Source organism: Natrix helvetica (genome assembly GCF_964273705.1).
Source record: "Natrix helvetica genome assembly, chromosome: 2".
NCBI lineage: Eukaryota > Metazoa > Chordata > Lepidosauria > Squamata > Natricidae > Natrix > Natrix helvetica.
In genome coordinates this window covers 118,445,211-118,460,703 of record NC_138552.1, presented here as the reverse complement: position 1 = coordinate 118,460,703, position 15,493 = coordinate 118,445,211, and the positions used below count along the sequence as shown (strand labels likewise).

The window sequence follows — 15,493 nt, the reverse complement described above, 5'->3', positions numbered from 1 at the left end:
TTATCTAGTAGTAGGTTATGGTCTACCTTATCAAAAGCCTTACTGAAGTCCAAGTAAACTATATCGATGGCTTTCCTCTGGTCCACTAATTTTGTCACATTATCAAAGAATGCAATAAGATTAGTCTGGCATGATTTGTTTTTGACAAATCCATGTTGGCTTTTGGCTATTACTTTGTTTGCTTCTAGGTGTTCGCAAATTCGTTGCTTGATTATTTTTTCCAGAATCTTTCCTGGTATTGAGGTCAGGCTGATAGGTCTGTAGTTTCCTGGATCTATTTTTTTCCCTTTTTTGAAGATGGGAACCACATCAGCTCTTTTCCAGTCCTCTGGTAGTTCCCCGGTGTTCCAAGATCTCTGAAAGATATAATTCAGTGGTTCTGAGATCTCGTCTGCTAGTTCCTTCAGAACCCTGGGGTGTAATCCATCCGGTCCTGGTGATTTGAACTCGTCTAGAGTAGACAGGTGCTCACTTACCATTTTCTTCCCTATTTCAATTTGTGTTCCTAATCTGATTTTTGTGGTGCTGCTTTTGATAGGTTGGACTGTTTTATCCCTTTGTGTAAAGACAGATGCAAAACATGATAGTTAAATAGCTCTGCTTTCTCCCTGTTGCTTGTCACCTTCTTGCCACTTTCTCCTAGCAATGGACCAATTGTTTCCTTAACCTTTTTCTTGTTTTTAACCTGTTGGAAGAAGCTTTTTTTGTTAATTTTTACTTTTGTGGCAAGCCTTTCTTCATTGTGAGCCTTAGCTTTCCTTACTTCATCTTTACAGGCTCGAGCTATTTGCTGATATTCTGCCTTAGTTATGTCCCTCTCCTTCCACTTTTTATACTTACCTTTTTTGTCTTTCAGTTTGTCAGATAGTTCTTTATGCAGCCATGCTGGTTTCTTTTGGGAGCTGTTATTTTTCTTCTTCATTAGTATTGTGCTAGACTGGGCTTTTGTAATCTCATTTTTCAAAATTTGCCAAGCTTCTTGAGTTGTTTTCCCCTTGAGGATTCTCATCCATGGAATTTTTCCCAAGCTCTCTCTAAGTTTATTGAAATTAGCTTTCTTAAAGTCCAAGACTCTAGTTTGACTTTGTTCTACTACTTGTGTTTGGATAATGTTGAATTCCAATATTGCATGGTCACTTGCCCCCAGGGTTCCTATGGTTTCAACATCTTCTATCATTTCCTCTCTGTTAGTGAGAATTAAGTCCAATATGGCTGATCCCCTTGTTCCCTTCTCTACTTTTTGGAAAACAAAGTTGTCTGCTAGGTTTGTTAAGAACCTGTTGGATCTTCCACTTGGTGCAGAGTTTGTTTCCCAGTTGATGTCAGGGTAGTTAAAATCTCCCATTACTATTGTGGTGTGCTTCCTACATACCTTAGTTAGCTGACTAGCAAAAAGTTCATCTACTTCCTCTGCTTGGTTGGGTGGCCTGTAGTATAGACCTATGGCAATGTCATTTCCCCCACAACCTTTAATATTGACCCATCTCGTAATATTCTAAGACATCTAATATTATTATCTAATCTTATGTTATTATTCATTTGTCTTTTTGTTAAAAAAACATTTTAGTCGGTGTATATAAACTCGTTTAGGAATTTTTAATGTTCAGCTATTATTTATGTGAATATCTTATAATCTGTATTTAAAAGAGATATAGTCCTATAGTTCTTAATTAGTGTCCTGTCCAAATTCTCTTTTGCAATATTTGCCTCCACCCATGATGGTGGTATCTTTGCTTCTCCCAACACTGCGTTATATTCTTCAAGTAGGGTTTGTTCTAGACTATCTTGCAATTCTTTTTATATTTCTATTGGTAAGCCGTCAGGGCCTGGTGTCTTAATAATTTTTTTGTTTTTGGATCGTATCGGTTAATTGACATCCTTATTTCTTCATTTAACATATTTTGGATTTCTTCTGGGATTTTTGGCAATTCCGCTTTCTCAAAACATTGTAGTATTTTCCCTTCTACCTGGCAATCGGTCTTTGTATAGTTTCTCATACAATTCCTGGGCTATATTTTTCTTCTCATTTTGATAACATATATTCCCCTCTTCATCTTGTAATTTGTTAATCCATCTCTTCTCTGTTTGTTTTTTCCATTTATATGCTAGTCATCTCCCCGGCTTGTTAGCATCCTCAAAAGTGTTTTGATTTATCTTTTTATCTGTTGTGCAAAATCCTTTTCCAATAGATTCAATTTGTGTCTAATTAAGCCCATTTGTTGTTTTACATTTCTCTCTTGTGGCTTATCTTGTAGTTCCTCCTCCAGTCTTTTGTATTCTTTTTCCAAAGAATTCCATATTTGCTTTTATTTTCTTTTGCCATATAACAACTCCCCTCATGTATGCCTTTGCCGTATCCCATGAATTTTGTAGAGATGTATCTTCTTTTTTTGTTTTCTTTAAAGAAGAGATGTACCGTATTTTTCAGAATATAAGACCTTTTTCCCAAAAAAAAGAGGGTGAAAGTCTGGGTGCATCTTATACTCTGAATGTAGCTGCCTGGGTCGCCTGGAAAAAAGGCAGATGAAGCGTGCACTGCGCAGGAGGCATAAGACAAGGTGGCTCGCCGCTCAGACTATCACTTCACCAAATAACCCAGTCGGGGAGTGGTCTGCTCCTGGGCTGGGAGACAGATCTGGCCAGAAGGAATGCATGTCCATTTTTGCAATCGGGGAGGAAAAAGAGCATTTCAGGCAGTGGGCGATCCCTGCAGCCTGGAACCGCCAAATGCCTGAAATGCTCTTTTTCTTTCCCAATTGCAAAAATGGGGCATGCATTCCCCCTGGCCAGATCCATCCCTCGGGCCAGGAGAAGAAGCCGACCACCCTCCAACTGGGTCGTCTGGAGAAGGGGGAGGCCAAGCTTTGAGCCACCTTGCCTTAGACCTCTCGCACAGCGCCTGCCCCTTCTCTGGCAGTTCCAGGTGGCCGTGATCGCTGCACTGCCACCCAAAAATGCTGTTACCGCAGTCTCTGCCACCTGAAATCACCTGAGAAGGGCCAGATGAAGGGGGGCTGCAGATATCATGGTAACAGCATTTTGGGTGGCTGTGCAGCAATCTCAGGAGCCAAAGCCTTTGAATCAAGCTTGATTGTCCCATTCCAGGCTTTTAACTTCCCAATATAGCATCTTGAGAAAAGCATTCATGGAGAGGAGATTGTTCCTCTTTGTCAACCCCACCCAGCATCATCGGGATCCTGGTTAGTGGAAGAAGCGTGGGATGGAAACTTTGGAATGCGGGAGCACCAGGTCAAAAGTCTCCCTGGAACCTGGCACCTGCTTTTGCCTCGAGACTAAGAAAGCGAGGTTGCCAAGAGGGCTGTGAACAAGTCCGGTTGTTCAAGGAGGCAGCCTTGCCAGGACATTTTCTTTGGGCTTCCTTTTTGCCTCTCAGGTGCTGCCGTGAGGAACCGTTAATCCAAGTGGAAGGGATCTCTTCCACTCTCGGCTGTTGCAAAACCCAATCCAATATGCAAACTGGAAATTGGTTCCTGAACTTCTGGTTTGTATGTTGGGTTGTTTTTTGCCCTCTGGAGGCTTCAGGGAAGCCTCCGGAGGGCAAAAAATGGCCGAAAATGAAAGCCGAAGTCAGCTGGCTAGTGCGTGCATGCGCACTGGAGCCAACAGGGCAACGCCTTACATGCCTGACAAATGACTCCACATTCCACCTGTGGCACGCATGCCATAGGTTCACCATCATGGCCCTAGGACGATGGCGAAACTTTTTGGCACCAATTGCTGAAAAGGAAGAGAGTGCGCGCACACTTGTCTGGGCCGCAACCTGGAAGAGGAGCTGCCCAGGGGGCATGCACATGCCAGAAAATGAACTTTCAGTTTCTGGTGCGCACATGTGCTCTGGCAAGCTAGTCTTCCTGTTTAAGGCACATATGCGCTTGCGAGTCAGCTAGCCGGTGCGTATGCTTACGCTGGGAAATGGAAGACCAGCTCTTCCTGGCCTTTGTGTGCACTGCCAGGCACACAAAGGCCAGCTGATAGTTGCAAGTGCATGCGCGCCAGACCCCGGAAGAGGAACGGGCAACGCCACACATGCCAAGCAACATCGCTCCATGTAACACTCTGGTTAATTGTTCTGTCAGGAAGTTTCTCCTTAATTTCAGGTTGCTTCTCAGTTGATTATTTTCCATCCATTGTTTCTTGTCTTGCCTTCTGGTGCTTTGCAAAATAAGTTGACCCTCTCCTCTTTGTGGTAGCCCCTCAAATACTAGAACACTGCTATCATGTCACCTCTAGTCCTTCTTTCTCTAGACTAGCCACACCCAATTCCTGCAACCATTCATGTTTTAGTTTCCAGGCCTTTAATCAACTACTTGATAGAGATTATAGGATGGTGATCTAGAGAGGGCAGAGCTTGTAAACTATTTTACTTCATTTTTCTTTCCTGGACTAATTACAGATTAACAGTTGGTAGGGACTTTGTAGGTCATCTAGTCCTCCCCCCCCCCCACCCAAGCAGGAGACCATACACCATTGAAAAATGGCAGTCCAAACTCTTCTTGAAAGAAAGAGGGCTGTGTTCACATAGACCTAGTTAGAAGAGTTGACAGCAGCAACTCTAGAGGAAGAAAAGGCTGTTGCTTCTTTTTCTGACACTGTCAACATTATTTCTCATACTCCTTTAAGGACCATGTTGGTTTTTCATCCATCATACCTAAACCAGCAGATTAGAATAAATATACCATTGCAATAATTTCAATTTCTTCCAGTTCCTCCATATAATTTAACTACTTCTACATGCACTTTTTTCTTATTTCCCCCCAGCATTTTTTAAGTTTCCTAAAAGTATTCCCAATTTTACTTTGTTTAAAGATGGATTCTTTCTACCACCTCTTCTTTGAATAACTGGGACATCCTAGTCAATTTCTTTTCTATATTGGCTACATTTAGAAAGGATGCCATTCTTCCATTCTTTTTCTTTCAACCCTCGTCCTCCCAAAATAAAACATATAGGCCTTTAGATTAGAAAACTGCTATTTTTCTAGTAGAATCACCTACAGGCACAGAAAATTAAAATTAGAAGGAACCTTAGGCATCTTCTCAAGCTCTTGCTCAGGATCCATTAGGCTATCTGACTGAACCTTTTTTGTTGTAGTTTCAATCCCCTGGTTATGGGGCAATATATAGTAGAATAAGTTCATTCCTTCTTCTATGTGAGAACACCTCCCGCCCCGCCCCCTCTGGTAGTTCTCTGAACTCATTTAATTTTTTCATTGTCTTTTCAAACTATGGAACTCACAGCTGAGTACCACACACAAAATGCAGTTGTTTCTTTGTAGTCCAGGTTTGGATCAAGTACAAACTTTTTGATTATCGGAGATACTTCATCAGTGTGTTGAATTCCAGGTAGCTCACAATATTTCTTAGAACTAGTAAGCAATTAGTAATTTTATCAGTGGAGGACTCCATTAGTTTGGCATGATTTGTTTATGAAAAACTGATACTGGCTCCTATTAATTTTAGCCTGCCTATGTTTGAGGATTTTGCCCATACAAACAGCAAGCTAGCAGGTTTGTAATTTTCTTGTTCTTCTTCCTTCCTATCTCTTTCTATTTCTATCTATCTATCCCTCTACCTACCAACCTACACACACTTTCTCTCTCCCTACCTACCTACTGTATTTCTCTACCTCTATTTCTCTCTCTCTCTATCCCTTTATCTACCTACCTAACTACTCTCTCTCCCTCCCTCCCTAACTACTGTATTTGCCTCTTTCTTTCTCCCCCTCTCTATCCCTCTATCTACCTACCTACTTTTTTTTTAATTTGCCTCTTCAAAACCTTGGTGCGTCTTATACTCTGAAAAATATGGTAAATATCTTTTTGTTCTCAAGGAACAAATGTTCTCTATTTTCTGTAACTTACTGCATCACTCCATACTTACACTGTAGTTAAACAAGTTTACATTTAACATGGTTAGGATCATACTGTTAAAATATCACCAAGTATTCTTAAATGAACATAGATTTCACACATGCAAACTTGTACACACAAACTCATAATTAGTCTGAGTGCTAAAGTAATGCTAAACCTATATATATATATATATCTTGAAGAAAAAATAACTTTAAAAATAGACCAGAATGATGTAAATATATTTTAATAATACCAAAACTAAGCTTCCCATCTATTCTGAGGTTTTCAAATAAATAGCAAAATCAATAGTTAACCCCTTTACTCTTAAAGTAACTGTGCAGAAACTAGGATCCTTTTGCACTCAAACACATCCAAAACAGTTAAGAACATACAGTAATAATGCACTTAATGCACTAAGTGTCACTACAAAGGACAGATACCAGCAATTTCTGAACAAATCATTAAATTATGTCTAATAACAAGGGAGAAAAAAAACCTCACAACTCTAGGAGCATGCCATATAAAAATGATAAAGCAAAATGTGCACTTTCTTCCCACATTAGCAAGACTCCAACACAGAAAAGTTCTACTGAAGTTCAATAATTATTTCATCTACTGGCTTCAGCAACCAGATGTTGTTTCTTGTGAACCTAAATATTCTGGTTTAAACAGAAGCAAGTTATCAGTTTGAGAAATCAGCTGATGCTTTTTAAAATCTCAAACCAGAATGCTAACAGGACTGTTATACAAGAACTATTAGCCATGCATATATTCTACCAAATACATATTTTGGTATCTCCCAGATTTAATGTGTGCTTATATTCAAGAACAGATCTTTTAAGGTATATTAAAATAATAGCCTTCAAAATCTGCCATACGATATTCCAATGTGTAACAAGCCAAAGCAGAAACTCATAGTAAATGTATAGCAATATATAATCAAACGAAGACACTGCAATGTTTTTTGATAATTTTAAGACCATTGCTTGACTGCATTTTGGTCTTCCTTGTCCTTTTCAATGTTTGGTTTTCAGCTGAGCCATAGTAGTGGTTAACCTTTCCTCCAATTTATGATAGGATTACAAATGGGAAACAGCTACTTCTTCCACAATGAGTTATTTAAGTGTACATACTCAGCCAATTAAATATGGGAATTAAATTGAAAGGCTTGCTCCAATAAAATCAATATGGTAAAATGTAAAATTATGTTACACTGTAGCACATACACTGCAACACTGAACACAAACAAAATGCAAATGAATCTCAAAGTACATAGCATGTCATGAATGAGTGATCAGAGTTTTCAATTTTCAAGGAAAGCTACATAGTCAGTTAATCTGGCCAATTGCTGTTCGTTAGGAATTGGTGGAACTGGAGCAGGTTCTACAAAGAAAGCAGAAAACATGATGAGAACAGAAACTACATTATTATTTTGATCCTACAAAGATGACAAGCTATACTTCTGGAGGTTGCAGGTGTATCCTTTGCCTCCTTCTGCTGTTTCTGAATGATCTGGATAGATCAAAATTTCATTCATGGCCACAGTAAATGGGTAATTAACAAATCCTTCAATGCCCTTACCCACATTATCATTAGAAAGTCTACAAATACTAAGAATGTAATGCTCACTCTTAGATATTTTATAACGTTTAATACAAGATCTTGAACATCATCAAGATACTAATATACCAATATAGGAATGTAAGCGGTATTGAAAAGAAAAACAGCTATTGGCTATGTGCTTTGTAGCACAAGGGAAACAATTATTTCAACTTCAGAAGCTTCCACTTCTGCATAAAGGAACAAATGAGTAGGCTTCAAATTCCTACATATAATATTGTGCCATGTTAATTTATTTAAATAGACACAAATACAATGCTAGAACATTTTTAGACAGCAAGGTTTTAAAATATTAATAGATTTACTGCAGTGGTGGGATTCAATTTTTTTTACTACCGGTTCTGTGGGTGTGGCTTGGTGAGGGGGGCATATGACTGAGTGGGCGTGGCCAACTCAACATCACTCACAGCAAGGTGGGGCGGCACCTTGCTGTGAGTGACATTGAGTTGGCCACGCCCAGTCACATGACTGATCCTACAGAGACAGGGCAATTTCCTACATACCTTCCCCATCCCCCGCTGCCCTTGAGCTGACAAAATAAAAGCCCATCTAGAGATCGCGGCTGCCTGCCAAGCCTGCCTGCCAAATGCTGGCAAAAAAGAGGTAGGGGGGAAAAAAGAGAAGGGCCGATGGAAATTCCCCGTTTTCCGCCTCCATTGGGCTGTCTGTGCCGTGCTGGATCGGGATGGGGAAGCAAAAAGCCTACTCGGCTACTCATCAGCACGATGGCTGCCTTTGCAACAGGGTTGGACAGCAGGCAGCATTGAAGTACCATAAAGGGACAGGCTGCAGGAGCTGCCTTTTGAGCAGCTCCGCTGCAAAGGGAGGAAGAAAAGTTATTCCAAGTTGTCTCCTTGAGATATGTGTGTGTTTGCTCTGTATGTATGCCCGAGAAGATTTGTCCGAATGTTTCTGCCTCCCTTCACAGCAGAGGAAGGCAGCTCCTGCAGCCTGTCCCTTTATGGTTCCCCCCCACACACACACACATTGAAGTACCTTAAAGAGACAGACTGCGGGGGCTGCATTCCGAGCAGCTCTGCTGGGCCTGGATGCGGCGGGTTTCCGGGCAGTTCCAAAATTAAATGAGGAAAGATGCATACCTCAGGAGGGAGACCCGCTGAGGGACCTGGCTGTTTGCCCGATGGGCCGCCTTGGGACAACATGACAAGGCTTGGCTTTCTTTTGGGCCCGGCTCTCAGTTGCCATCTGCTCACCCTCCCCTTCATCTCGGGTTTCACATACAGGATGACTTGCTGCTTCTGAGTGTTGGGCGAGCGACCCTTGGGGTCGAGCACCATGCTGGGGCGCTGTGTGCCTAGACCAAGTGCTTTCTTTTGGGCCTCCCTCCTGGAGCTGGGCCTGAAACACAGCTGAGCCTCGCTGTGTCGTCCCCCCCCGTCCCCCCTGCAGTCCTTTGGCTGAGCACGGCAGGCCTCTCCCCCACCGTCACCCTTATCTTCTCAGGCCAGTTGAAGAGTGGCCGCATGGGAGGCAGCTGGGCGAGTGAGCGAAGGAAGGCTCGTGGTGGAGGCAAGCGTGGAAACCAGTCCAGAAAGCAGCTGCGGTTATACCGCTGGCGTGACTCTAGGCATCGCCCAAGGCAGGCAAGGCGCAAAAAGGAGTTAATAGGAGGGGGGTGCAGTCAGTGATGTGATTTGCCGGTTCTCCGAACTGTGCATGGTCATTACTATTGGTTCGGAAGAACCGGTCCGAACCAGCTGAATCCCACCTCTGATTTATTTATAAAATGTATACAGCCACCTATTCTATGCACAAAATAATTCTAGGTGGTTTACAGCAGGCAATAAACAGTATTCACAAACCATATTTAAATATAGAATCATATTTGCCCTACAGTGCCCCAACATCTCATCAACTATATGAGTTGCTGGACTGATTTGATTCTTAGCCTTGTGCTTGGGGAAAAAGCCAGGTCTCGATGACCTACTGTAAGTTTAAGATGATACAAGCCTCTGGACTTCCAAATAGGGGCAGGCTGTTCCAAAAGACTGGGGCAACTACAGAGACAAACCTGATATATGCATACCTGATAGTGGATGAAACCTATTAAATGTAGGCTCCTGAGGACCTGAAATACATAACAGCAAAACCCATCTATCAAACAAACACATTGTTAGAGATTTTGGAAATGTATAATATAGAACTCCCCCCCCCCCCCAACTCAAGGCTCCTCTAGTTTAGAAGAGAACATAAAAAGTAACACAATCTCATAGATAATAAAGAAAAGAGAAAAAGAAATAGCAAATATAAGCATGATTACAAAATTACCTTTTACCCTATGATTATAAAAACTCACTTTTTTCTATTATCCAGTATTTTTGTAAACATCAAAAGTCATGTAGTTTTTTTTTCTGTCTCATGCAAATCTATAAGGAATTTCCACTCATAAATACATTTTCTGTCAATCCCAAATGTTTTCAATTATACATTAGTCTTTAAAATCTAAATTAGTGTATTAATTTATATCCAATTTTTATTGCTTGTTTCCATGTCCATCATTCATAATAGAAAGTTTATTCATGCTGTTCACAATTCCAGCAAAGATTCTAAATACTCCTATATATTCTAAACAATTTACTGCATTTTTCGAAGATGCATAAGATGCATTTTCCCCCCTCTAAAAGTCAGTGAAAATTTTGGTGCATCTTATATATCGAATGTTGCATTAGCTGGGGGTTTGCCATACCTGGCGGGGGGAGGGGAAGGGAGTTGGTGTAGCAGCAACAAGCAGCTGATTGGTGGTATTCTGGGAGGCCAATCCAACCGCCAATTGGCTGCAAAGGCTCCAATGTTCCCTGGCTGAGGCAGCAATGCAGAGGCGGGATTCAGCCAGTTCAACCAAACCACTTGTGTGCAGTTCAGAGAATCGGCTGATTCCACCACTAGCTGGCCTGGCCGTGCTCTATGCCTACCTGCCCTGCTCGTTGAACAGTTTGCCGAGGATGCCCTGCCTTTCAGTGCTGGAGAGGGTTGGCAAGGGAAGCAGCTGGGTTGCCGCCTTTCATTGGGATGAGCGTCCATTTCCCCCCAAGCTGGATATGTCATGGCTTCCTGCCCCACACTTACCACAGCCATCGATGCAATTTGGGAGTGGCAGACTATGTTTTATTAACACAGGCAGGCATGCTAAAGCCTGCCTATTTATCTTTGTAAAGATAACATCGTTAGAAATTTTTTTTCAAGAGCAAAATAACCACCAATATCCTAAAATTCTCGGCTTGCTATTGTTAGTTTAGGGCGGGGGAGGAAGGGTACCCAACTCCCGGGCTGACTGGCTTCTTCCCAGCACCTCTTTCTCTGCTTTGGTGTCGGCCATCAAAGACAAGGCTTTTGTGGGCAGAAGAGCTGTGGTGCAATGGAGAAATGGGCAAAGGAGCAGCTAGCTTGAGGGAAGGAGGCTGCTTTCTCTTTTCCCTACTCCTGTGTCACTGAACCCTGGTGAAACTAGCTGAGGCACCACCTCCCATAATGTCGGGGACTGTCAAATATTACTGGTGAAGTCAGCACAAGCACTGGGCTTTTGAATGCTTGGCTCTGGACCTGGTCCCCCAAGCCTGGCCTCCTGCCATGGCGATGTAAGCCCCCCAATAAAGGGCAACTCATCAAGCAGGCTGTGGAGGTTCCACTCCTTCCCAAAGAAGTAGAGGGAACTCCAGCCAGAGAGGCTCCTCCAGTCCCCGCAGGAGAGAGCTGCAGAGACGACGACCCAATGATAAGCACAGCCATCTGCCCTTTTACTATCAAAACCAGAATAGTAGTGCCAGAAACTAAGGGGAAGTAGAAGCCATGATAGACATGGGCTGCTCCTGATGCCCAATCTGCTTCAAGCAGGGTGATGGGATACTAATTGGCAGGGCCCCTGCCATCTTAGTCACTGAGTTCGTCAGACTCGAGATGGACCATCATAGAGAATTCATCCATTTTATCATAGCTCCAAAAATGACTGAATCAATTATACTAGGCCTCTAATGGATAGACAAATGGGGCCCAACCATCACATGGGAGGACAGCTATAGAAAAATAAACATTGGCATTGGGCCACTGCCACCCATAAAGCCAGACCGCTACCAGAAGGCAATGAACCCCAATAGCACCAGTGAACCCAAAGCTCTAGTCCCCGCTACCGACAGACCACCTGGTAGCCTGCAAATGCCAAAAGAATACTGAGACCTGTCAGGGTATTTTAACGAAGAAGAATGCAACTTCCTCCCCCCTCACCGCACAGCAGATTGAGTGATTGAATTCATGCCAGGAGCTAAACTACCCAAACCAAAAATGTACTCCATGACTCCTAAAGAAATGGAGCAGTTGAGAGAATACATTGATGCTGCTGTGGCCCAGCAGCGGCTGGCTGAGCTGTTGGTGGACTCTGACAGCTCAGACTATTATGGGACTGCTCTGGAGGATGAGGAAGACTCTGGAGGGTGTTTGGAGTCAGTGCAGGAACTAGAGAGGCCTGTTGGCCACCAGGTAGCATCTGAGTCAGGGAGCAGTGAGGAGGAACAAAGGGAGGTTGTCCCTGATGTGCGTGTACGTAGAGCTGAGAAGAGAAAAAAACAGCTGTGGAGACAACGTCATAGGAAGTAAGGACAGCTGGCTAAGGGTGTGGCCCCTCCCAAAGAGTTTATAGGTGGAGCGACAAGAGGGGAATCTTTGCAGGAAACAACAGTCCATTTTACTAGCCGTTGAGAAAGCATTCTGTAAGTTTAATCTTGGTTCTTGAAGATAGCTTTCTAGGCTCCTAGCCAAGGGGTGGCTTTATCTACCCTTGTGTTATTCTCATTAGAAAACACAATCTTCTGATGGGGGGGGGGGGGCGACCTGTCAGGCCTGGAAGCCATCTTTTGCATTGGGTCTTGAGGCCTGCCACATTTCATGCTGTGGCAAATTGGGAGTGTAAGATACATAGTTAAAATAACATTCCTTTCTCAGAGAATCAAGGACATCTTGCCCTGCACCTGGAGTGGTGTGACTGGGAGGCTTCTCCAGTTGGGACGGTGCCTGATTGGACTATGTGATGGAAATGTGGGTGCTGAGTCATTGAGTCATTTGATCCTCATGACTGATACACTTGATCCTCATGGGAAAAAAAATCAGATTTTTTTTCAGGTTTTTAATTAAAACCATTGTAAATAATTATCAATCATTATCAAATAATATTAGTCTTTAGTTTCTTGCAAAGTCAAATCTTGTCTTTCTTTAAATATTAATATTATAGCAAGAGTCTTCCCAAGTATGTGGCATCTTTCCTCCTTGTAAAAGAGAATTCATTATACTTTGAAGCGTTATAAGTGTTCAATCCTCAAAACACACTAATAGAGACTCAATAACCCAACTAGTGAGGCACCTTTCCTTATTTACTTTTTTTAGTAGCTTCTGAAATTTTTCTTGTTATAAGCCCATTAATAATTCATTCTTCTGTAATGCTCAGTCATTTTGCTTTCTGAAATATATCTTTATTTTCTCCACTGAAATGTCATGTTCTCTATACAAATTATAATATTGGCAAAATATTTGTGTATAGCCACATTATCCATGAATACAGTATTTCCTCCTTGTGATTTTAGCTTCATTTTCTTTCTCTTAATATTTTATAAGCCATTCACTTCCCTTGGTTTATTTCCAAATTCAAATTTTCTTTCTTTCATATAGCTCCGTTTTATTTCCATTTTGAAGAGCAGGTGTGTTGCAGTGCTTAGAATGCAGTACTGAAGGCTACTTCTGCTGACTGACTGCAATTTGGCAGTTCAATTCTCAGTAGGCTTAAAGTTGACTCAGCCTTCCATCCTTCCGAGGTTGGTAAAATGAATACCCAGATTGTTGGGAGCAATATGGTGTCTCTATACACCACTTAGAGAGGGTGGTAAAGCATTGTGGAGCGGTATATAAGTCTAAACGCTATTGCTATTTCTTTTATTGCTAACATGGATACTTGTTGCTATAAGATCTTAATTTGTTCAGAAATACATATAGCCTGTGGACTTTTAAAAATCTTTTTTTTTTATCTCATCCAAAATATTTTGTATTTTCTCTGAAAGTCTTTGGTAAGATCTAATATCTCTACCATAGAAATTTTAGTAGCCAAATATCTTGAAAACCAAATCATGTCTATTCTTGAAAAGGATCTGTGTCATTCTGAAAAACAAGTGTACTTCCTTGAATTGTCATTCTTCTATCTTCTTATATCAACCAACCCTAAATTGTCCATCAAACTAAATAAGACTTGTGGTAATTCACCTTGAGTAATTGTAATATTTTTCTCAGAAGTCTTATCCAATTGGGGATGAGACTATTCCACTCCAATCCCCCATCAAACACCAAATTTCATAAGTAAAATCAACTAGTCTCTCATTAACCTGCTTGTAAAAAGTCACTTAACTCCTCTCCAAAAACCATGAGATAAAAGAAAAGTGAGTATTGGGCTGTTAACTAAGTACAGAAATAATAAACTAGAAATAATAAACTTATGAATTATGAAAATGTGTAAGTTGGATCTACTGTATGTTCAAGTCTATCCTGGTAGCAGTACTTTTAAATTTATTTATAAACTCTCTGGATGTGCAATGAAGTAGTGAAGGTAATACAATAAAAATACTAAGATTTTACTCCTAATAAAATAAAAAAAGGTTTTGCTAGAAGCAAATGCAATTCAAGATAAGAAAATGCAGAATGATTGTTGTAGCAGACATAGCCCAGAGTCATCTCAGATAATCTGAAGAACAATTTTCAGCAAAGAAGTAAACCACATTACAAGCCTTTATTATCAATATAGAATATAAATTTAAACTAGAAAAATGACTTAATTTGACAACTTAAATGGTACTCAAAATTGTAACCACATTTAACTGTAACTACATTTCACTCAATTCAGGCATGTCAGTTAAGGTCACTGAAAAATATGCTCAACTGAGTCTTTATTGCCAAGAACCAGACAGAGAAAGCAAGCTGAGGCACTTCCTGTTTATTTCTATTTAAGCTTTACATTCTAAAATATCTATTTAATTAAAACATCCTGCACCCATTCAAATAGATCATTAGTTCATTTATTTGACATGACTCCTTAGGAGTATCCCACTATTTTAAACATTTGAAAGAAATGTTGGCATGTAAATACTAATTACATTTTCAACTGTGTGCAGCAAAGGCAGGCAAGCAATGTTAAGTTACCCTGAAGTGTCACCTCCCGTCCCTTTCCCTCCCCCTTCCACAAATCCTCATGGAACTAGAGCTCCACCTACCTGGCTTTTTAGGCATAATCATTCGAGTTGACAAATCTGCTTGCCATCCCTGATCAAGAACTCCTAAAATTGCAATATAGTTCATTAGGTATAATTAGTTTCATACACATGCTTCAATATGGAAAACATTGGATGGGATTCATTTCCTGATTTCTTTTATTTCTTGTTTTTTATTCCTTGCTATATTTCCATTTCCTATAAAGTGAACTATTGTTAGTTTTCCTTTTATTCAGTCAGTTATCTTTTAATATAATATAATAAGTGAACTAAGCACAAATTTTAGAAAACATACTTTTGCTTTTAAAATTATTTCATACTGGGCCCAGAAACCAGTTTTATAGTCTTTATCAAAGGAATGAAACAATCTAATGAAAAATTTCTACATTGCCACATAAATGGATAATCTTCAAAAAAATAAGCAAAGTAAAATGGTAAGCAATTCTAAAAATGTGCATAGGTTTAGAAAAGCTGTGATTCATTTTTGTTTACAAAATATAGTTGTAAGAACTGAAAGTCTTAACACAATTCTAATAAAATCCTTTAGTGACTGCTTCAGATACTGTTCACTTTTGCATCAGTGATAAAAAAGTAACTCTGAACAATCTTCCCATATATGACCTTCCCAGATCTGTAAAGCAAAGGAAAGCTGAAAATCAGCTTCACTTAGTGACTGTTTCACTTAACAACCTTAACTTAACTGGTCTCAACTGTGGTTGCTAAACAAGATTGTATTGATCAAAAACT

General features: G+C 40.7%; 1 protein-coding gene across 1 annotated transcript in view; it reads right to left on the bottom strand.

The window, feature by feature from the left end:
• Window positions 1-6,098: 6,098 nt before the first annotated feature.
• Window positions 6,099-15,493, bottom strand: part of COPS8 (COP9 signalosome subunit 8) — a 32,171-nt gene continuing 22,776 nt past the window's right edge. Inside the window, exons 6-8 of the mRNA XM_081945173.1 lie at window positions 14,750-14,812; window positions 9,538-9,579; window positions 6,099-7,253 (exon numbers count right to left, since the gene is read on the bottom strand). Coding sequence (XP_081801299.1) covers window positions 7,174-7,253; window positions 9,538-9,579; window positions 14,750-14,812 — 185 coding nt within the window. The 3' untranslated portion in view covers window positions 6,099-7,173. The remainder of the gene's footprint in view (window positions 7,254-9,537; window positions 9,580-14,749; window positions 14,813-15,493) is intronic.